At 45.3% G+C, this 22,714-nt stretch overlaps 1 protein-coding gene across 4 annotated transcripts; it reads left to right on the forward strand.

Moving 5' to 3' along the window:
• Positions 1-1,046: 1,046 nt before the first annotated feature.
• On the forward strand, positions 1,047-22,152 carry LOC103188294 (guanylate kinase). Of its 4 annotated transcripts, none has more exons than XM_007908241.2 (8): positions 1,047-1,192; positions 16,058-16,171; positions 16,459-16,500; positions 16,731-16,827; positions 18,904-19,042; positions 19,655-19,739; positions 20,564-20,649; positions 21,184-22,152. In XM_007908241.2, exons 1-8 carry the CDS (start codon positions 1,153-1,155, stop codon positions 21,214-21,216), a joined length of 636 nt encoding a protein of 211 aa, XP_007906432.1. In that variant the 5' UTR covers positions 1,047-1,152; the 3' UTR covers positions 21,217-22,152. The 4 variants fall into 4 exon arrangements, with proteins under 4 accessions (XP_007906432.1, XP_007906435.1, XP_007906434.1 ...); XM_007908244.2 differs by having other exon boundaries at positions 1,047-1,163; XM_007908243.2 differs by lacking the exon at positions 1,047-1,192 and adding an exon at positions 2,176-2,337.
• The last annotated feature ends 562 nt before the right edge of the window (positions 22,153-22,714 follow it).

Consider the following 22,714-nt stretch of genomic DNA (forward strand, 5'->3'; position numbering starts at 1 on the left):
AAAAAAAACATGAATAACACGGGCTTTTTCTGTCTCGCAATGATGCTTTGCCTACGCCAAACATCGGCTATCTCATTATAATAATAATAATAATCCTTGCATTTGATATAGCGCTTTTCACGTCGGGAGGACGTCCCAAAGCGCTTCACAGAACACACTGTAAAGTGAATTGACTGTATATTTGTGGGCGAACGCGGCGGCCAATTGCGCACAGCAATGTCCCACAAACAGTCGTGGATTGAAAGTGACCAATTTATTATTGTTTTTGGTTTTGGAGGGATTATTATTAGGCTCTGTGTGGGGTAAGGAAACTTGCCCAAGGTTTGGCCCTCTGCCTGGAATTGAACTCAGGTCTCTCGCACCTTCCAACGCCCTTTCTCCATAATATACAGTCTTTACAATGTGTTCTGTGAAGCGCTTCGGGACGTCCTCCCGACGTGAAAAGCGCTATATCAAATGCAAGGTTTAATAATAATAATAATAATAATCCTTGCATTTGATATAGCGCTTTTCACGTCGGGAGGACGTCCCAAAGCGCTTCACAGAACACACTGTAAAGTGAATTGACTGTATATTTGTGGGCGAACGCGGCAGCCAATTGCGCACAGCAATGTCCCACAAACAGTCGTAGATTGAAAATGACCAATTTATTATTGTTTTATTATTATTATTATTATTATTATTATTATCCCCTTTACGACGAGACGACCAAACGGCCTTTCACGGCGGGAGGACGTCTCAACGAAGGGGTTTGACGATTATTATTATTATAGCCACGACACCATAATAATAATAATAATAATCTGGTCGCTCACTCAATCCACTGAGAGAGAAGAAAACCCGCCCAATTGGGCGCGGGAACCCGCCCAAGTTGGCCGCGGGAACCCGCCCAACCTGGCCGGCCGCGGGGGGCGGGGCAAACCACCCGCTGACCGGAAATGACGAGCGTTGTCAGTCAGGCGTGCGTGCGTGAGTGAGTGAGTGAGTGGGCGGGGCGGTGTCCCACGTGCTGCTGCCGGCGATTCGTCACGTCCGGCGCCGCGAGGCCCCACCCCCCCTCCGGCGGGCGGGAGGTGGGGGGGAGGGGAGAGCGCTATGGCGAGCGCGAGCCGCGGCGGTTAGGAGGGAGACGGCGGCGGCGGCGCCTCCTCGATGTTTTTACGGTACATTTCCTCATTCGTCGCCCGGCAAGGTAGGCCCTCCCCCTCCCCCCCACACACCGGGAGGGGGGGCTCCGCTCCCGGGGAGCAGCGTTAGTTCGGCGGAGTTTGTGTGAGAGGGTGAGGGAGTGAGTGAGACTGAGTGAGTGTGAGAGAGAGAGAGCGTGTGAGTGAGTGAGAGAGAGAGTGTGAGTGCGTGTGAGACTGAGTGAGTGAGTGTGTGAGAGAGTGAGTGTGAGTGTGAGAGTGTGTGTGAGTGAGAGAGTGTGTGAGTGAGAGAGTGTGCGCGTGTGTGAGAGTGAGCGCGTGTGTGAGAGTGAGCGTGTGAGAGAGTGAGTGTGAGTGAGAGTGTGTGTGAGAGAGAGTGTGTGTGAGAGAGTGAGTGTGTGAGAGAGTGAGTGTGTGAGAGAGTGAGTGTGTGAGAGAGTGAGCGCGTGTGAGAGAGTGAGCGCGTGTGTGAGAGTGAGCGCGTGTGTGAGAGTGAGCGTGTGAGAGAGTGAGTGTGAGAGTGTGCGTGCGCGTGTGAGACTGAGTGAGTGTGAGAGAGAGAGCGTGTGAGAGAGTGAGCGCGTGTGAGTGTGAGAGAGTGTGTGAGTGAGTGTGTGAGTAGTGAGTGTGTGAGTAGTGAGAATGAGTAGTGAGTATGTGAGAGTGTGAGTGAGTGTGTGTGTGTGTGAGAGAGTGAGAGCGTGTGTGTGAGTGTGAGCGAGCGGGTGTGTGTGAGTGTGAGTCCGTGAGAGAGTGAGCGAGAGAGTGCGAGTGGGTGTGTGTGAGAGTGCGTGAGCGAGCGGGCGTGCGAGAGTGAGCGAGCGAGCGAGTGAGTGTGAGAGAGAGAGAGAGCGTGTGAGTGAGTGAGTGAGTGTGAGAGAGAGAGAGAGAGAGCGTGTGAGTGAGTGAGTGAGTGAGTGTGAGAGAGCGTGTGAGAGAGTCTGCGAGCGAGAGAGTGAGTGAGAGCGAGCGAGCGAGCGCCCGTGCGAGATCGAGCGTGCGAGTGAGTGGGGTGAGCGCGTGCGTGTGTGTGTGCGTGCGCGCGCGCGTGTGATGGGAGAAGCGAGAAGAATCTCAGACAGGCGAGCGGTGGGGCATCGGGGAGCCCCGTAGCTCAGCGGTTGGAGCCCGAGAGGACCCGGGTTCGATGCCCTTCCCGGTCGGGGTCTGGGTCGGGGCGAAACCTCAGGCGAGTTTCCTTACCTGGTTGTTAGTCGATTGGCGGATCGCTTTTCCGGAGTGGTGGCGGTGGTGGTGGTGGGGGTAACGATTCCCCCCCCCACTCTTCCCCCCCGCCTTTATTAAAAACATTTAAATGAATTAATTGATAATCCTTGAATTTGATACAGCGCCTTATCGCGGCCACGAGGCGACTTCGCAAAGCCCTCCGTGGGATAGACCCGTGAAGTGAATCGACCGGGTGGTCCGCGGGCAAAACGCGGCAGCCTTCTGGCCAGGCCTCTACTGGCTGCGCCCCCCCCCTCCCCGCTCCGCCCGCCCGCCCCATCACCAAAACGGATCGACTTCAAGATCCTCTCGCTCTCGTGTTCGAATCCAATCCTGGCGCCTTCCTCCCTACCTCTCTCCCTCTCCGACCTCCTCACTCCCCCTCCACCGCCCGGTCAGAGCCCCCTTAGTCTAGAAAATGAAACTGCACACGTCAGGCATTTCCCCTTAATAGGTCAATTATCGGGGATGGGGGGGGGGGAGGACAGAAAAGGAAAGAATAGACGCCATTCATTAAATTATACACAGTACCGCACAAATCTACAATCTCTGGTCATATGAATCTCCTGCAGTCCCTAATTAATTTCAGATCGTGTGCATTTTGTTTTCTGAACTTGTAAGATTCGACGTATCAGCGATGCCTCCTCCTCCTCCTCCTCCTCCTCCTCCTCCTCCTCGGGAGGTAAGCGCAATTGGAGGAAATTATTTCTCAAGAAATTATTTCGAAATCATTGTTCAGATGTTCTGAGCCATAATTATGGCCGAACAGTGAACAAGGGCAGCTCGGAGCTCTAATGTTTCACCCCCTCCCACCCCCGCACCCCCCAAAAAAAATTGCCCACCTCAGTGTCAGTCTGACACAAAATGCTGCGAAAAATCTCATTCGTGCGTTACTTACCTCTTGACTCAACTTCTCAAATGCAGTCCACTTTCGCCTTTCTAGTTCAGCGTCCTTAAGCTCCAGGTGATGCAAAACTTCACTCGCGTTCTTACTTGCATCGAACTCCGCACGCCTGTTGCCCCATTCCCCAACCCGCAGTCTCCCAACGGATTAACGTCCTCATTTCGCTCATAAATAGTTTCATGCCCGAGGACTTCGCTATCTCTGCGACTCCACCACACTCTGCTTCCCCTGTTTTAGTCAGCGAACAAGCTAGCTGCGTGCCTTATCTGCCCTGAAACCAGCCTGTAACATTCTTCCATCCACTCATTGTCGTCCAAAAATGGGACACAGGAAGGTTATATTTATGCATTTTGGTGACGCAGATCTAGTTGTTTACAGGCACTGCATTTCTTAGATTATTGTGTGAAATTTTTGTCAGTATTTCATTGTGAGAAAGCATTGTATCAAATGCACGTGTGTTTGTTCAGAACTGGCTTTATTCAAAGCTTTTGTCCACCCTCTGCAATATTCTTACCGCTTGGAATAGTAAAGAAATCGTTGCATCCCATTAAGTATTAAATTTCAATCTGTGCTCATTCTATTTGTGCAACTTGAGTTAATGTGATTTAGTTTCTGTTAATTCTACTGCTGGATTTACTTCATATTATTTCATATTATTTACTTGCTCAAAGCAGGATGCGTCCCTTCAGGGAGAGAGTGCGTATTCCATCCCAACAATTTATCTCTGGAATTTCCATGTGTAGTGCGTAGGATGATTCTCAGTTGCGTTTGGATTTAAAAAAATGACACCATACTTGCATGGTGTGAATGGTTGAGTACCTCATTCTGATTTGGACGGTATTGACTTCTTAAACGTGTATCGAGCGTTCAGAGGGAGACTGTCACTGGCAGGTGGCTGATTTCATTCCAGAAATAGATTCAATTATTGTTTGACTTTTTTGGGTCAGCCAGGTGTCTGACAAACGTGGAAACCCATTGCCGTGGTTAAGACAACCCAAACAAAATGTTGACTTTCCGCCTGTGCATAACCGACGACGCATGGAGACTTTCCCTTTGTCTGGTACTGAGCGTGCATTCTGTTCCTGGAAAATATCGAGTGCCGGCTGGCAAGAGCCAAGTCTTTGGGAACCCAGAATGGGCTTAGCCTGAGTTAAAGCAAAGTTAAACTGCGTGAGTTGCCATTGTGAGCACCCTGTGGCAAGCTGTTTGCTGCCTACAAGCCAGTTCTCACCCTGCCCTGTTAAAACTTGCCTTTAGGGATAATTGGTGCCGAGTAGGAAGAGTTTCATTGTCCTGACAAGTCCAGGATTGCTTAATATCGTGGAGCACTGTGGACACAACTGACGCGCTCCCCTCAACTGGCTCCGACCTCCTGCTTGTCCCTTGTGCCCTCCATTCCACCATCAGTGGCTGCGCTTTCACCCTCTACAGCCCGAAACTCTGTGACCCTCTCCCTCTATCCCTCCGCCTTGCCCCTTCCTTTCCCATCTTCAGGTCGGCCTGAAGACCTTCCTCTTCGACCATGCTTATGGTCACCTCCCTCCACACCCTGGCTCAGCATCAGGCTCTGTCAACGTCAAGGGGCGCTTTATAAATGTAAGTTGTTGCTGTTGATCCAGGAACTGGACTTCTGAGACCAACACAGAGAATTGGCTTGATTGACTTCTCTGTTATTCTTAGAATCAATTTAATAACAAAATAATAATCCTTGCATTCGAGATAGCGCCTTATCAAATTGTTGAGATGTCTCAAACCGCTTCACGGAATATACTGTAAAGTGGAGTCATTTGTGGGCGAAATGCGGCAGCTGACACAGAACAGTCGTGGATTGAGTGACCAATTTATTTTTAAAGGAGTTATTTCCCCGAGAAAGCAATCCGCCAAATTTAACAACTGGGTTCCCGCTTACTGCTAAGCAAACAAAGGTATGTGGTGTAGAAATCACCTTGCAATGTAAATAATGGATTCCACAGTAATGGGAACTGCAGCCTCAGGAATCTGTTCAGCAATGTGGTGGGGCGGAAAAGGCCTGGGAATAAATTTCAGCAGGATCGGGCGTGCTTGAGACTGCAGGGAAGAGATTTGCACATCATTAAACAAAATTGGCAAGACTTTATTTTCAGTTCAATTCATCCCATTCATCAATTCAGACTCAGCAAAAACAAGACAAAACATTTGTATGCGTTTAGCGCATTCTGCGGACGAAATGGTAAAATCACAGGATATTATAAGGCTGCACTGTTGTTTTTCTCCGCGTAAGTCACCCAGTTTAATTGTACTCTCGCTTTCCATGCAATCTTTTGATATTCTTTATTTCAAATGTTGACCTACTTTTAAAACAATTTGTGGACTCTTTAACACAACAAAACTAGGTTTCTACATTCGGGTACAGACTTTCCTACTTCCCTTAAATTTGTTTATGCTAATTACATGGTGTCTTCGGGTGGGATTTTAAAGGCAACACTGGAAGCCAGAAGTGTAGCATGCTGTTGATGTAGTGCAGGTTTATCTTATAAGCGTTATAACAGGGTCATTCTGTATATATGTAAATGCAGAATCAGAGGCATGAAATTCTCAAGGCCCTTGTCTTAAGATCTTAGCCTTAATGTAACACCAGTGTCCATTTTTTGGGGCAAAGGCTATGTCAGGTGTCAGTATAACTTCAATATAAATGAAACATCTCAACGACATGATAAGCACTATATCAAACGCAAGTATTATTATTATATGGCCTGGATCGCACATCTGAGCTAAAATACAGCAGACCTTTTTTTTTTTCTTTTTGGGTCAGCCAGCTGTCTTGACACATGTAGAAACCCATCACCGTGCTTAACAGTGTCCAAACCAAACCGAGATTTCCACGTATCCCATCTACACACGGAAATTCCCAGAGATAGATTGTTGGAATGGAATTCGCACTGTCCCGAGTGTCCGGCCCAACTCACCCCGTCGCCAGGCATGTCACTTCGGAGCCAGTTCAGCTTCAAGGAGACTCCGCTTACCACCCACCCCCACCCGCCACCCCCCAGCCAAGGAGGATAGCAGTTCTTACTCATTAAATCTCGAGCCTTCTGTGTTTGCTGAACACCGTGTACTTAACTGCAGCTGGTGTTGGTGCCATTACTCCCCGGGGAAGGCTGAGTACTGCTACTTCTTTCACGCCTTCATCCTTTCCCCTCCCTCGCTGCAGTTGTTGATGATCAAAACATTTTTATTTCGATAAGATCCTGATCACTCCCAAGAACAATCCAGAACCGCTCCGTCTCCCAGTCTCTCCAGCTTCTCGTAAATGACCGCTAGGGGGAGATCCCATCCCGTCAATGCAAGTCAGCCTCTTGTCTGATTTTTGCCTGGTCAGATTACAATACCGTGTGTCCTTCGGCATGTCGTGCCTTCTGTCATCTTTATCACTGATTATGAAGCCATATGCACTGTTGCCTTGTAGGAGTCCGGTAGTGTATTGGTTAGAGCACTCGCCTCGTAAATGAGAGGACCGGCAGAGCGAAACCTAAGGCAAGTTTCCTTATTCCACACGCCTCTGTTTACTTAGCAGTAAGTCAGAACTTGGTTGTTCTATGAAGTGCTTTGAGACGTCTCAACAATGTGATAAGGCGCTATATACCAAATGCAAGGATTGTTGTGGTATTGTTGTATTAAATCCCTGGAAATAAACTCTCCAGTGATTCTCCAGTTTGCATGGCAATTTACATTTCAGATTCAGGGCTGCAAAGTAGTAGCATTGTTTGCCAAAGTTTGAGTGATGGGGAGATTAAGGGGTTGATGTGTTCGAGTGTTTCAGTTTCCCTGAAGCGTGCTCCTCCCTTATCCTGTTGAAGGTGTTTGAATACCGTTTTGGTAGATAATAAAGTGGTGTGTGTGCAAACGCACTTTAATCTAGGTACAGAAGTACCGTAGATTTTGTGGGCGAAAGGTGAATAGTAATATCAGGAGGAATCATGCGCCCACAGAGCCTCTGAAGTAGATTTCTAACTCAGCGGTTCTCTAACTCGCCTCGCAAGCGAGAGGTCCTGAGTTCGATTCCCGGCAGGGCAAAATATTGGGTACATTTCCTTACTCCACATGCCTCTGTTTACCTAGCAGTAAGTAGGAATTTCTGTTTACCTAGCAGTATTGTTATTCAATTGGTGGATCGCTTTTCCGGGGTAATAATCCCTTCAAAAATAAATTTAAATAATTTGGTCACTCAACCAACAACTGTGAGACGTTGCTGTGCGCAATCGGCTGCTGTGTTTCTCCCGCAAAATATACAGTCAGCTCACTTTACAGGATATTCTGTGAAGCGCTTTGAGATGTCTTGAAGATGTGATATGGTGCTATATCAACTTCAAGGATTATTATTGTTATTGTTGGTGAGGATACTGAGAGACACTCACTTCTCTTTTCCAACAAGTGTTGGGTTTGTGATGGCGTTGAACTCAACAGGGAGATGGGTCATTGGTTTCATATTTTGTTTTAAGACCTGGGGGATGTACTTTATTGGGCTTAAGGGAAAGCTAAGATGCTTCTTGTTGAAGAAATTACATGACCTATAAAATGACCTATATTGTACAGGTTGGCATTACTGCACAGTACCCAGTCTGTTGATTTAATGTTTAATGGAGTCCAGTTGTACAAATGGGTGCCCCTAAAGCATGTAGACTTAGTTATGTAATGATGCGTAGGAAAATAAAACGCCCATGCATCACTAAAGAGCAATCAGTAGTTCACGACAGTAATTCCGGAGCCAAAGTTCTTGCTTTCCCTCTCCCACTAATGACTGAAGTGCTTTGACTCGCCTCAACAACTTGATGAGGCACTGGATCCAAAGTACGTTTAGCTGCTCACCACTCAACTTTTATTTATATAGTGCTCTTCCTTCAGGGGAATGCCTTGGAGCACTTAACAGTGTTCGACACTGAGTCAGGGAGAAAGGGGAGATTAGCGTATTACCAACGAGAACATTTTCCAGGAATGAAACTCGTTTCAAATAATGGTTTAGTTCCTGGTCTGTGGATCATTGACCTCAGTGTAATGACTGTGCGTTTGTGTAACTTAGTAGGACAGCTGATTTTGTCCACAGTATACACAGTCAATCAACTTTACAATATATTCTGTGAAGCGCTTTGAGGTGCCTTAATGCCGTGATAAGGCGCTATATCAAATGCAACGAATATTATTATTATGATTATTATTAACTGAGTGATCAGTTCTGCACTGAATTGCCAATTTAATTCGACTTTGTGAAGACGACAAATTACACTTACATAGCGCCTTTCACGTGGGGAGGACGTCCCAAGGCGCTGGACAGTCAGGGATTTGGACCCTTGAATTCTGACGTAATAGATTGAAATATTTGATCACTGAAATTTTAATGAGTGAACTATTTCTCATTTGTTGGAAATCATTTAATAAGGCAGGTGTCAGCTTGGCTCAGGTGGTGACACTCTCACCTTGGGGTCAGAAGGTTGTGGATTCAAGCCGCCCCCGTAAGGACTTTGAGCTTTCAGTCCAGGCTGACGCTCGACCGCAGTGCTGAATTATTGGAGTAAATCCTCCATGTTAAATCGAGGTCGTGTCTGTGCCTGTACAGATGGATGTTAAAGATACATGGCTGTATTGTATTCAAAAAGAGAAGTGAGTTGATTCCTGGCCAACAATCCCCCAAATAAAATTAGGCTGTTTCTGGGATATTGCTGTGCACAAGTTGGCTGCTATATCTGTATACAGTCACTACACGTACAGTAAAAATCCTATGAAGTGCTTTGGGACGTCTTGAAACTATATAAACAATTTCTGACATGCCATATAGCACGTATAGTGTGGCTTGAAAGAACCAGGCAACTTTGGATCTAAGGCTCCCAAAGCTTTCCACTCTTGTAGAATAATTAATAGCTATCAACATCTCCGTTAGTATAGCATGCGAATGCCAGGATGGTAGAAGGCGACCAGGATGGACCTTGTTTTTTTTGTCTAGCAATTCCTATGTTCCTAACTAACTGATGAGGTGTATTCATTGTAAATTAATATTAATTAGCATTGGTCCTGCTTGGTTATAATATAAGGATGCAAGGATTATTATTAACTCGGCGTGCCTGAATTCTGCTTTGCTGATCCAACGGGTTAAGGGTAGGGAAAAGCATCTGGAGGGAATTATCTGCAGTTCCTGAGATGAATTGTTTACAGCACCTGTGCTCTTGTCCTGCTGTCGCTGTGAATACACCAATGCACCAGAGGTTGGTGTGCGATGAACAGTCTCATTAATTATATTCTTGCCAAGTACCTGCAGAGTCAACAGATCATATGCCTTCTGTGTGCAGATTCGAGAATAACTTTCAAAAGGGGATCGGATAGATACCTCAGGAAAAAATTGCGGACTTTGGGGTAAGAGCGTGGGAGTGGGACTAGTTGGTAGCTCTTTCAAAGAGCCGGCACAGGCACAGTGCGCCACCGAACGGCCTTCTTCTGTGCTGTAAAACTCTATGATTCCAGGACACGTGGAGAAACCCTTCTTTTTTCCAGTAGTGCTCAAACTGTCTCAGGGAATAACACTCTGAGATGGTTTATGTGGAACATTGTGGTTCTCAGTCTCCAAGTGTGCCTCTGTTTAGATCTCCCATGAAATTACACTGCTCTAGTTGCAGACTCACATTATGAAACGAAACTGGCTCCTGATTTGGAGTTGATCTTTCACCAAGCAGACTAGTTGGGCTGAATGACCTATTTTTGTGTTTTAGCATCCGCAATGTAATTCAGTGATTATAGGCTGCAAATCAAAGGAGGGAAATGATCTTAAAGGAAGACATCAGAAGATAGATGGTGTATGTAGAACTGAATCTTGTTCACGCCAACTGCAAGGTGATGCTGGACTTCCTCAAATCCAAAATTGAGGGGATCCGCTCACCTGCCTCTACCCTTCCATCTACTACTCCCTCCCCATCTCATCCTCACACCCCTACCCATCCCTTCCTCCACACCTTCGAACCTGTCTCCCCCTCCTCTTCACTATAATCCACATAGACCGATCACCTGTTCCCTCATCCCCATCCCTACCCCTCCTTCTCCTTACCTCCCAGCTCCACATTCTTGCCCCTCTACTCCTAAACTCCCTGTCCACTGGCACTGTTCCCACCCCTTTCAAAACAGCGGTCATCATTCCTATCCTTAAAATAAACCCTCCCTGGACCCATCCGTACTGCCAAACTACCGCCCCATTTCCAACCTTCCTTTTCAAGGTCCTGGAACGAGTCTTTGCTTCCCAGCTACGCTGCTTCCTCTCCCACCACTCCCTTCACGCACCCCTCCAGTCGGGTTTCCGTGCTGCCCACAGCATAGAAACAGCTTTGGTCAAAATAACAAATGACATGTTGTCCATCTGTGACCAGGGCCTCCTCTGCCTCTCCTTGACCTCTCTGCTGCATTTGATACCGTTGACCACTCTATCCTGCTCCACCGCTTCTTCTCTCACTTCAACCTTCATGGTTCTACCTTTGAAAATGTTTCAAAAAATACTAATAACAATAATTTGTTCACTCAGTCAGATTGTGGTTCTCGGTCTGTTTAGATCTCCCATGTAATTACACTGCTCCAGTAATTACATGGGGGATCTGAACCGAGGCACACTGTGCGCAGTTGGCTGCAGCGTTTTGCCCAACAAATATAGTCAATTCGCTTTACAGTATATTACGTGCTTTGAAGACGTGACAAAGCGTTATATCAAATGCAAGAGTATTATTATTAAAAACGCATCGTCATTTCACAGTACAGTACTGATATGTGATCTGTAGTACAGCCTTTGATTATCAAAGCTAAAACCACAACTAAAAATAATTATTTTTTGGCAACATTCCTGGAAGTATTCAGTGATCTGAATTTAAAGCAGTCGGAGAGGATCGCGTGAGTGCCTCACCTCCAAAGGAGAGCGCAGCCTCTGCGTAACCTGGTATTAGCAGCTGATTAGCAGATTGCCTTGTTCGAAGATCTAATTCACGCGAACCAGTTGAATACATAATTAAGGCTGGGACAGTGATCTGCTCTGCTGGTGCTCAGTAAGCCTGGGATTGAACCACAAGCAGGCAGCTTCTTCTCCGAGGTGGTGAGTCAACAGTGAACGATTCAGAGGTAAGACTGAGGGGGTGGGGGAGATCTACACTGACAAATCCACCATTGAGTTGCAAGTAATAATAATAATAATCCTTGCATTTGATATGTATAAAGTAGGTCTAACCTCACACGAAGCGCGATGCTATAATTTAGCTCGGGTTAGGATTTGTGTTATTTTCAGATTACTTCCTAACACTGGCATTTTAGTTTAGAACGTGCACATCCCATTGTGCATTCAAATCCCAGAGAGAACTTTTGTGTGTATAGTACGTGGTATTCAAGTTTGATTTAATCTCTTCTCTATTTGCATTATCAATACACAACAAAATCCTGCTTTTAAAATGTGATTTATTTTTTTTGCGCGGTCGCGCGCGCGCGCGTGTGTGTGTGTGTGTGTGTTTGCGCTCCACGCCAGGGTGTTTTGTTGGTGACAGGTTATATAGAATTCTGTTTTTAAAAGAAATTTCTGACGAGGTGGTTTCTCTGCTATATTGAGGTTGAAGCCGTGGGTTTTATTCATCCCGAACAAATAGCGGCTGTTTTATAAGTTTCAACTCGTTCAAATTCTCCTGCTTATCTGGGCTGTAACATACAGCACCTGCTCGCTGTAAGAATTGCTGCTAAATCTATTGAGGCCAGAGATGACATGAGGTTTTCATCTGACGTGAGGGTTCTGACAAGGGGTAGTGGACCCGAAACGTTGACTCGCTTTCCTTTCTCCATAGATGCTGCCTGACCTGCTGATTGTTCCCGGCCGCTTCTGTTTCTGTTTCAGATTTCCGGCATCTGTAGTATTTTGCGCGAGGTTTCTGTTTTCCTGTTCGTGCTCAACTTGAGAGTGAAGCATGTGCGATGACCTCCACAATTTCATGGCGTTTAAACCATTTAAATTAGCGAGAAATATTTTTCGCCAGAGTTGNTTTTTTGGCTGTCTGAATTGTGCATAACATGATTACTTCTGCCCTCTACTGTACGTACTAAGTGCTGATTTCCGAGGCGTTTACTCCGGGTTATAGTTTTGCTGCCTTTGATTTGGGGAGACAGTGAAGGTGATCCCACTGTGCATTTAAATCCCTGAGGGACTTTCTGTGTATAGAACATCCAGTACATGGTATTCAAGTTTAATCTATTCTCTATTTGCTTCATTAATAAACAGTAAAATAATGTTTTTAAAGGTGTGATTTTTTTTTGTGTGCGTGTGCGCGCGCTACATGCTGGCGTTGCCACCGCAAATGCTTCACGCCTTCCATGCTGAATCTTAGTTAAAATATTGACAGCTGGATTCGTTTTAAAACTTAATCTTAAAACGCATTTATACTTGGTTGCAGACTTCAGTTTTGAATTGCGGTCTGCTCTAGCGTTGAGGATATCCGTTGCTGTATCCCTTAGTTAACTTTGCTGTGTTAATTGAACTGTGTGCGGGTACTGCACTGCGCATCCCATAGGAATCGTGGCATAAATAGGAATTTAGCTTAAAGGAACACTTAGTCGGCCCATTGACAGAACTGGGAATATACAGCATTGTCGGCTACTCCCAATTATACACTTACCTTATCTGCAAATGTATAGTATTCTGTTATTTTTAAAGAAATTCCTGACGAGGTGTTTTTCCCTGCTATATTGAGGTTGAATCCGTGAGTTTTATTGATTACCAACCAAAAGCAGCTTTTATTTTTAAGTTTCAACCTGTTTAAATTCTCCGGCTTATCTCCAGCGTAACATGCAATGCTTGCTGGCTGCAGAGGTGGCTGCTAAATCTATTGAGACCAGAGATGACATGAGATTTCTATCTGATTATCTGTGCTCCCTTGAGAGTGAAGTATGTGTACATGACCTCCACAAATCATAGTGTTTAAACCATTTAAATTAGCAGGAAATATTTTTCACCAGTTTTTTATGGCTATCTGAATTGTGCGTAACATGATTATTTCTTATTGCCCTCTACTGTATGCACTAATTGCTGATTTCTGAGACATTCACTCCAGGTTATAGTTTTGCTGCATTTGATTTGAGTAGACAGTGAATGTGCTTCAGGTGATCCAATTACGGACCTTCTACCTTCTAAAGGACTGGGATTAAACTGGCAGCTGCATGTGTGCATTTATAGCCATCTCTTAGGTACTTAACATCAGTAGCTGTACATTCATTAATTCACTCGCTTTGTAAACACTGCTGTGCACAAGTGGCTGCTGAGTTTTGCACACAAAATACACAGTCAATCCACTTTACAACATATTCCGTGAACTGCTTGGAGATGTGTCAGCGATGTGATGAGGCGCTGTATCAAATGCAAGGATTATTATTAGATTGCTTCTAATCCCTCCTTTTATTTAAAAACTTCATTGTTTTCCCAATTCTCCCCTCTCTATGCCCAAACCCATTTTATAGTTGACCAACTGAGATGAGCAGGGAACACTTTTACAGATTTCTCTTCACTTTACAGAGTTCCTTCACTTTGATTGGCTTTTAAGAGGTGCATTAGAGAGTCTGGGAGGTCCCTCACTGTCTCTTTTTCTCTCTCCTCCAGTTTTGAATGTAGGGTGAGTTCTGTCTTACTCCAGTTTCCTATCTGTAGTGCCTCCTCCACCATCTTTGAATGCATTCATCTTTTGGCGAAGGTAAGCGGGGTCTCATTGGAGCTGAACTGGCTCCAAGGTGACATGTTTGCCAGTGGAGTATCAGAATTGAGCCCACCCTCTGTGGCGGTCTCGGTAGTCCGGTTCCTGAGTCAGGTTGTTTGCAGTAGACTGGGGCACTGCTGATGACAGCCCAGCCTGGCAGACCAGTCACTGGGGACAAGGAAGCCTATCATTCAGCTCCCGTTTCCCCTGGAAGCCAAAGCCCTAACAGCATGGGACGCTCCAAGCTGGACAAGCAGTAGGAAGTGCTCTCAATGGCAAGCTGTGCAGTTTTAGCTGCTTAAACTCCAGGGGTTACGCCGTTGAACAACCTGGCATCCCAAATATTGGCCTAATACTCCCTGGAATTCGGTCAGTGGGCTACATCCAAGTTTGGATTGGGTACGTACGGTGATGTGGTTCAGACACTTGGCTGGCCAGACTTTTTTTTAATGCAATTTAAACGCTTCCTGTTCTATTGACAGGACAATTTGGGCAAATTAATTATTTATGGTTAAGTAATTGACTTCCACACTAATGACACGTGATCTTGTGTGTATTTAGCGGATAATCTGGCAAACCAGAAAGCTTTATCCTATAGACATCTATTTTGTTTCAGTTCCTATCACGTGTGACTTCAACGTTTACATTTAGAACCACAGAAAGGGTATCTTGTCTGCGTAGGATCTTTTGTGTAAATGTCACATATCGGAGTGCCTTACAGAACGCAGTTCTTTACTAATGAAGTAAACATTCTGCCTGGCTCAGCTGATAGTACTCTCACCTCCCAAGTCAGAAGATTGTGGGTTCAAGCTCAACATCGGGACTTTCAGTTCTAGCTGTTTGTAGGACATTGCTGGACTTAAGCTTGAGTTAATTTAATAACAATATTAATGACAAGGCACCCACCCAAACCCAGCTCGGTTGCTCAGTGTAACGTATTTTGAGACATCCTCGTGATGTGAAAAATACAAATTGTATTAAAGCGTGGTGGCAAACTTACAATGTGGTCAAACTTGCTTAAATTTAGAGAGTGAAAGGCAGTATTTAAATATAAATTTATTGCATTGAGCTGACTGCCTTCTATTTTTGAATAGCACCATGAAATTTTCCACTTGCTAAGGCCCCTCGGTTTACCAAATGACGGCAGCCTGAAGGAACTTCTCTCTAACAGAGAAAAGTTCTTTCTTCTTTTGCACCGAAAGGGTTGGCCCTTAGGAATGTTAGCGAGAAGTTCACTCAACAAACCTGGAATTCCACACGACAAACCTGTTTATTAGCATGTGGACGAGTTGGAAGGTGTGACCCGTGTGAAAGGGGTGAGTGTGGGAGAGGAATGGAAGGAATTTCTACAACACTGAAGTGTGCATTGTGATTTTGATGCATCCGCGTCGGTGCCATTTATTGATGTGTTGGGGCACCGGGTCAGGGCAGCCAGACTGGGAAGTGGTAACCGTGTCTCCCTTACATGTTCCCGGCAGTTTTGCTGTGTGGAACGCAGGTCAGAAGGCAGAAGGATATCTCACAAAGCGCTTCACAGGATAAACTGCAACTGCGTATTTGCAGGCAGACATGACAGCCCCCATTTGTGCACAGCAGTGTCCCACAAGCAGACAAGAAGTGACTGCCACGTTTTATTTATAAACTGGATTTATGGCTTAAATCAAGAAATGTCGCCCAAAAAGGTTGACCGTCACTGGACCAAATGAAACATCTCACTTGTGCTGAAGAGTACAACCAGAGGACACGGCCTGCGGTTGGAAGTGGGGGTAAATTCAAGACAAATCTGCGGAAACGCTATTTCAGGCAGCGACCAGTAAATGTATGGAACAGGCTCCCGAGGGAAGCAGAACGTGTTGATTCTTCTAAAAGTAAATTAGATAGATTTCTGTTCGGAAATAATATCTCGGGATAGATACAGTATATAGTTTGGGACACGCCATGTGCGTGAAACTGCTGGGAAGGCGAACTGGGTGGACCTCGGTCGTCTTTTGTCCAGCAAATTCCTATGTCACAGAAGATGTTGGTTCCCAATCGAGGTGTTAACTTGTCTGTTGCAGTGATGGCAGGCCCCCGGCCTGTGGTGCTGAGCGGACCGTCCGGTGCCGGCAAGAGCACGCTGCTGAAACGGCTTCTCCAGGAATTCGAAGGGATGTTTGGATTCAGTGTCTCACGTAGGTAACATTTGTAATCGCAAGTAATCCGCACTTCGTCGAGACGCCTCAAAGCGCTTCACAGGAATCGCCTGCGTCAGCCCGGCCTCTGAGTCAGAAGCTTGCGGGTTCAAGCCCCGCAGTCGGGGACTTGGAATCGCTGAGGCCAAGGCAGGTTCCAACTGGCGGCCCGTGCGCCACATCCGGCCTGGGGGGGTTATTTCATTTGGCCAAAAGGTTTTGCAGGAAGTTACTTGTCCGCCGCTCACAATAATATTTCAGTTGTGCTTTTTTTTTTAAAAAAACAGATACAACTCGGAATCCAAGGCCAGGAGAAGAGGACGGCAAAGGTTAGTGATTGTTTTCACTTGTAAACTGCTTCTAGAACGAAAAGTTGAACACTAAATTATTTGAGCTTCAAATAATAATAATAATAATAATAATCCGTGCCTTAGATACGGCGCCTTATCACGTCGTTGAGACGTCTCAAAGCGCTTGTTTTAAAGGACGGGAAGTTTCCGTTCAGCTATCAACAAAGTGCTGTTTGCTTGAGGTAATTTCCTGTTGGTGATTTATCCAGATTACCACTTTGTATCGCGGGAGGAGATGCTTCGTGGGATTCAGGCTGGGGAATTCATAGAAAGCGCTGAATTCTCCGGAAATATATATGGAACCAGGTGAGTGCAGGAACTTGGTCAACATCACCTTGTATGTATTTGGAGAAGCGATTTACAGTATAATAATAATCCTTGCATTTGACACAGCGCCTTATCATGTTGATATATCTCAAAGAGCTTCACAGCTCTGTAGCGTGGAGTTGAATATGTTTTGTGGGTAAAACATGGGCAGCCAATATGCACAAACAGTCGTGGACTGAGTGTCCAGTTTATTATTATTACAACAGAATACAATTTTCACTTGTTTAATGCCTTTCATGCCGGGCAGACACCTCAAAGCACCGCCCAGGATATACGGTAGAGTGTAGTGACTGTAGTTGAAGCCACGTGGATAGCCACCACATTTCCTTGCAAACACGGTCACTACACTTAAGAATTGATCACGTGAAGCACTTTGAGATACTTATACATCAGAATCAAGATTTATAATATTTTTGTAAAACGATCAGGGAGCGTTAGTTTAATAGAATTTACAGTGTCCTTCAGTGGGGTAATATCTTGAAGCTTAATTCTTGTATTTGATGTAAATTTGGTCTGTAATGCCAAAAGACAGGGAGTTTGTGGAAAGTATTAGGCTCAGGTAGGCAAGAGCCAAGGCTTGGGGATCCCAGAGTGTGTGTTGCCGTAACTGCTGGAGTCTAACCAACTAGCTTGCCATTAAGAAGCAAGCTTTCCTGCTGCTTGTCCAGCTAGGACCACCCTACCTGTTAGGGCTTCGGCTTGCAAGGTTAACAGGAACCGAGTAGGAGGATTCTCTTCCCCCCCAGTGACTGGTCCTCAATTTAGTATCTCAGATGAAGGATTACTCTGCTTATTGAATTGCGGCTGTTTGTGCAGTGAGGTTGTAGCACTAACCCGGCGTGCTCCCACTTTGCTTTTTCTAATGAAGAATCAATTAGTGAAGGATTTGCCCTTCCTAAACTGCTGGATATAGCTGCTCTCAAAGCTGCCTTTACTCAGCTCCTGCTGCTTAATCTCCTTCAGATGTTGTTCACTGAGCAATCCAATCATCGGCAGAAACGGCGGTCATACAGCACACAGTGAATAATGAACCCAAGCGTGCAATCTGCCTGTTTCACTCTCATTGAACAAGGAATCAGCTGTAAAATATTTTTAGCACAGGTGTCATTCAGCACAATCTGTCTTTCCTTTTAGGGGAACGTTTTAAAACTATGGTAATGATAGTGAAGAGGAACAAATAACAAACTAAAAGTCCAGGAGAAGAAAAAGCCGAATTTACCTCTGGTTATGTAACTTCACTGGTGTATTGTTGAGCGTAGTGGTCAGCACCCTCACCTCGCAATTGAGAAAAACTGGTTAATAGTGATGGCTATCTGTGGGATTTTGCTGCTGTATTGCCTACAGATAGTCTCTACACTTGACTGAAATTATCTGTGAAACACTTTGAGGTATTTCAGGATGGTATGGCACTGGAAAAATACAAGAGGTTTTAATGCTCCCTGCTACCATGCTCAAAAGTCCTATCGCTCAGCGGTTACAGCACTCGCCTCGCAAGCGAGAGGACCTGGTGGGGGGCAAAACCTTAGGCAAGTTTCTTTACTCCACACACAGGCCTCTGTTTTCCCGGCAGGAAATAGGAACCCAGCTTTTAGGCGGATCGCTTTCCGGGAAACCTCTCCTCTTTTTAAAGAGTGCCGTAGTTTTGATATCGTCAACAGCTTTGCTTTAATGATTAACCCAAAGGACACCACGCCTCCAGCAATGCAGCACACCACTTGAGCATCAGCCCAGACTGCGAGATCGAAGGCCCATTCTGTGGCTTGAACCCACAGCGAGAGTTTTACCAGCTGAGCCAGGCTGACACTACGCAATAAATCCTATGACTCGCTGTGAGATACGTATGGTGTAATTGGATCTCTGACCTAAATTTAATAGTCGTGTATCCTATCTTAAGTGTAAAACTGAAAAAAATTGCCACAGCGCCCATCCCCAGGACAGCCAGCCTTGACTACGTGAGCTCAAAGTCCTAACGGGGGCTTCAACTAACAACCTATGGCCTCTGGGGCCAGAGCGCAATCACTGAGCCAGGCTGACAACTGTGCCTTTCTCTTTCAGTAAGGCTGCAGTGCAGGCAGTGCAAGCCAAGAACCAAATCTGCATTCTTGACGTGGACATGCAGGGGGTGAAGAACATCAAGAAAACTGAGCTGAACCCCATCTATATTTCAATACAGCCTCCCTCGTTTGAAGTTCTGGTAAGCTCTCTCTGTGTTATTACTGCTACTGGTCTTTGAGACCACATATCGCTGGCAAGGAAGTTCCTAGTGCCTCAATCCCTCGGTCTTGCCCCCTTCCTTGTCTGCCTTCAGATCACACCTGAAGACCTTCCTTTTGACTGAGCCTTCTCCCCGGCTCAGTGTTGAATGATAGTCATTTGTTATTATTATTACGATAATACTTGGTGATGATTGTTGAGGAAAGTATTTTAAAAGTAACATACATTTTGACCGTGCTCCCTGGGTGAGGGGCACTAAATAAATACAAGTTATTGTTGTTGTGGGCCATTCAGCTGAATTAGTCTGTGCTCGTATTTATACTCTGTATGGACCCCAGTCTCTCCTAATCGCCTCTCCTAATAATTGCAATGCAATATTGCATTAGTGTAGCACCTTTCACGTTGGGAGGATGTCCCAAGGCACTGGACAGTCAGGGATTTGGACCCGAGCTCAGGATCAGAGAGGGTAGGAGGGTGACCGAAGGCTCGGTCATAGAGTTGGGTTTTGAGATGTAGATTAGACAGGAGCTGATTAAATTATTGGTGACTTTTTGCATTTTACTACTCTGCTTGAATCTGTTTTTACTTTTAGGAGAAGCGGCTAAAAGACCGAAATACTGAAACCCTGGAGAGTTTAGCAAAGAGGTTGTCGGAAGCAAAATTGGCCATTGAATTCAGTGAGTGTGATTCTGGGCTTGTACCCTAAGGGCACATATTGTATAAACCACAGGGAACTGCAAATAGCGAATGCAAATATCAAACGTTACACCGAAAATCCCGAAATTTAGTCTTTCTCATTCAGATTCTGAGTGACCAGCTCTGTATTTCCTGGTTTTATTTCCGCCCCCTTCCCTCCAGGTTTTCTTTTAACTCACGTTTTAGCTGAAATGTTCTTGTTGCAATGTTCTTTTGTGGTGCTTCATGTGTTTCTCTGTGAGAAAACTTAATTCGGCACTGATTTATAACGTGCTCTATTGTTGATGACTGGTGTCCTCAGTCGTCACCATCATCGAACCTTAAAGACCAGAAGGAGGCCATTCAGCCCATCGTTGAAAGATCTATCCATCTGGTCGCACTCCTCCACTCTTTCCCCACAGCCCTACAATTTTTTTTCTTTTCAAGTATCTTATCCAATCCCAATTGTGTGTTGGAAATGACCAAATCTGCCACGTGATGTTCTGAAGCAGTTCATTGTGGGACCATTGCTGTTGAAGACTTTCATCATCAATTGTCACCACCCCCCTCCCCCCCCCCACCTCCGTTTCCCTGGGTCATTTACCATTAACTCCTCCTCTCGCTGGATGCCATTGATCGAAGTCTGAGCGGAGGCTGTCTGTTTGTCCTGCTGTTTTGAGTGCTGCACCCAGGGAGTGACTCTTCCCAGTTTAATACTGCGGTGAAAGATTATTTTGAGGGGGATTGTCATTCCTGCAGTAAATGAAATGTAGGTAAGGCAGCATGTTCGGCATCTAGTGAGACCACTTTTGTGTGTGTTTTGCAGGTAAGGAGCCTGGTATGTTTAATGAAGTAATAGTTAACAACGTTTTGGCAGATGCTTATTCGAAGCTGAAATCAGTTCTGACTGAGGTGAGTCAATTCCAACTAACCTGCTCCTTCACTGAATGCATTCTCTCTGTTAGTGAAATGGAAAATTTCCACTAGTTTTCTAAAATTCTTCTCCTTTTAAGGCCTCTCTCAAGATCCTCTTCAACCTTGCCTTAGGTCACCCTCCTTCCTACACCTCCTGATCAATCCCCAGCTCGGGTGCAAATCCTTGGCTGTCCAGTGCCTTGGGACGTCCTCCTGAAAGGCGCTACAACAAATGTAATTTGTTGTTGTAGTTAAACATCAAAAAATTTGAAGCGCTCCCTGTATATGTCTCGCGTGCGGTGTTAGAATTGATCTATTGTGGAATTCCTCTGTGCTGATGAGTTTCCATGAGTCTCTGATGCCTGCCTTGACCAAAATACCCCAGCCTTGGGGTTCATACTTATGCAAAATAAATGGGGAGGGCAAGTGATAAAGACGAGGAGTGTTAGTTCAAGTGCTGGCACTTTAAATTCATCCAAGTGAGGAATACTATCTTGACTCACCCAAGTTACCCAAACTANTTTTTTTCAGGAAATTGAAAAGGCAAAGAAATCACAGAACTGAATGAAGTGTTTGAAGATATTTCCATGCACCATGTCATACAGAAAATCCCAGCCCTCTGTTGTGGAATTCCTATTCCCAGCCGTTAGGATCAAATGAAGGAGGAAAATCTCTTATCAAGAGTCTATGTATTTATTCAATATCCTGACATCCCTTTCTTTTTATATGTCTGATTATTTCTTAGTTTATTTGGAGGTGTACATTGCCGTCCGTGCTAGCATTCCATTTCCTTCTCATCATTGTCCTTAAGAATGTATTTTAAAGTAGGAATTGTTCGAAGACGAATGTAGAGGCTTTGTCTGTCTGCTGCTCAGTGTAACCTTCGTAAGGATTTGCCTGTTTTCTTTACCAGTTTGCAGGATAGTACCTTTGAGGTGCAATTTTATAACTTGTATTATTTTTTTTAAAAAAGAGTGTACATATTAAAACGAGCCGCTACGATTATATGTAACACCAAACACTCCAGACACACTTGTTTGTGTGTCATTTTACCCGACGGTGACCAGTAAACCTAGAGTAGGAGCAGATTAATGTCATGGCACAATTTTCTTTTCTAATTATTTAAATTGCTTTGTGTGCTTAAAGGGTTACCTGATCCCTTTAAGTGCTCTGGTTAAGTTTTTTTTTCTTCTGAGTGTCGCCTTTTGGCATCTCGTCTCCATCATCAAAATGGTGCGATGAATCCGAACGTAGAATCAATGAAATGTCGACGCAGAGAGAGGCCATTCGGCCCTGTCCTGCCTGTGCACTTCCAACTCCATTCCTGGAACTCTGTACGTTAACCTTGTCTCTCCTTCTCCCCTCCCCCACCCCCTTTATGTATTTAGGGCTTCTGATGATTTTTTAAAATCTAATCAACCTCCCAATAAAACACCACAGATTAACAAAAGAAAACTGTGTCGATTCCAATAAACACCGGAAATACCTGTTCTGATGTCATTCCGAGGTGAGGCTTTCTCTCTCTCTGCAGAGTCCTGATGTTCCACCTGCGCCTGTATTGCTCTCCACCTCTCTCCTCTGTATGTGCAGCCGAGTTTAGTGAAGCGTTTGAGACTCAGTCGGGGCTTCAGCCTCTCTACCCTCACACCCTTTGGAACTCCATCTCCACAGTCTCTTTGCCTCGTTCCCTCCCTCACCTCCTTCAAGGGCCGTCTCAAGACCCTCCTCTTTGACTGCGCCTTTGGTCGCCCTCCCCTCCCCCTCCTGATCCCAACCGTCAGATAGGGTACAAATCCTTGACTGTCCAGCGCCTTAGGATGTCCTCCCGACATGAAAGGCAGCATATAAATGTAATCTGTTGTTGAGAGGGAAGCAACGTGTGCACGTGAGGGTGACTGTGTCGCCTCTGTGTACACGTGTGTGTTCTCAGTACAGTAACAAAGCCTCAAAAAACCATCAATTATAAACACTCTAAAATTGCTACAGATAAACCTCCAAAATTAGACGCCCTTTACACATATATATATATAGTGTGCATATGTACAAAACAGTATGATTTCCT

This window comes from Callorhinchus milii, unplaced genomic scaffold (assembly GCF_018977255.1).
Source record: "Callorhinchus milii isolate IMCB2004 unplaced genomic scaffold, IMCB_Cmil_1.0 Scaffold2, whole genome shotgun sequence".
Lineage (NCBI taxonomy): Eukaryota > Metazoa > Chordata > Chondrichthyes > Chimaeriformes > Callorhinchidae > Callorhinchus > Callorhinchus milii.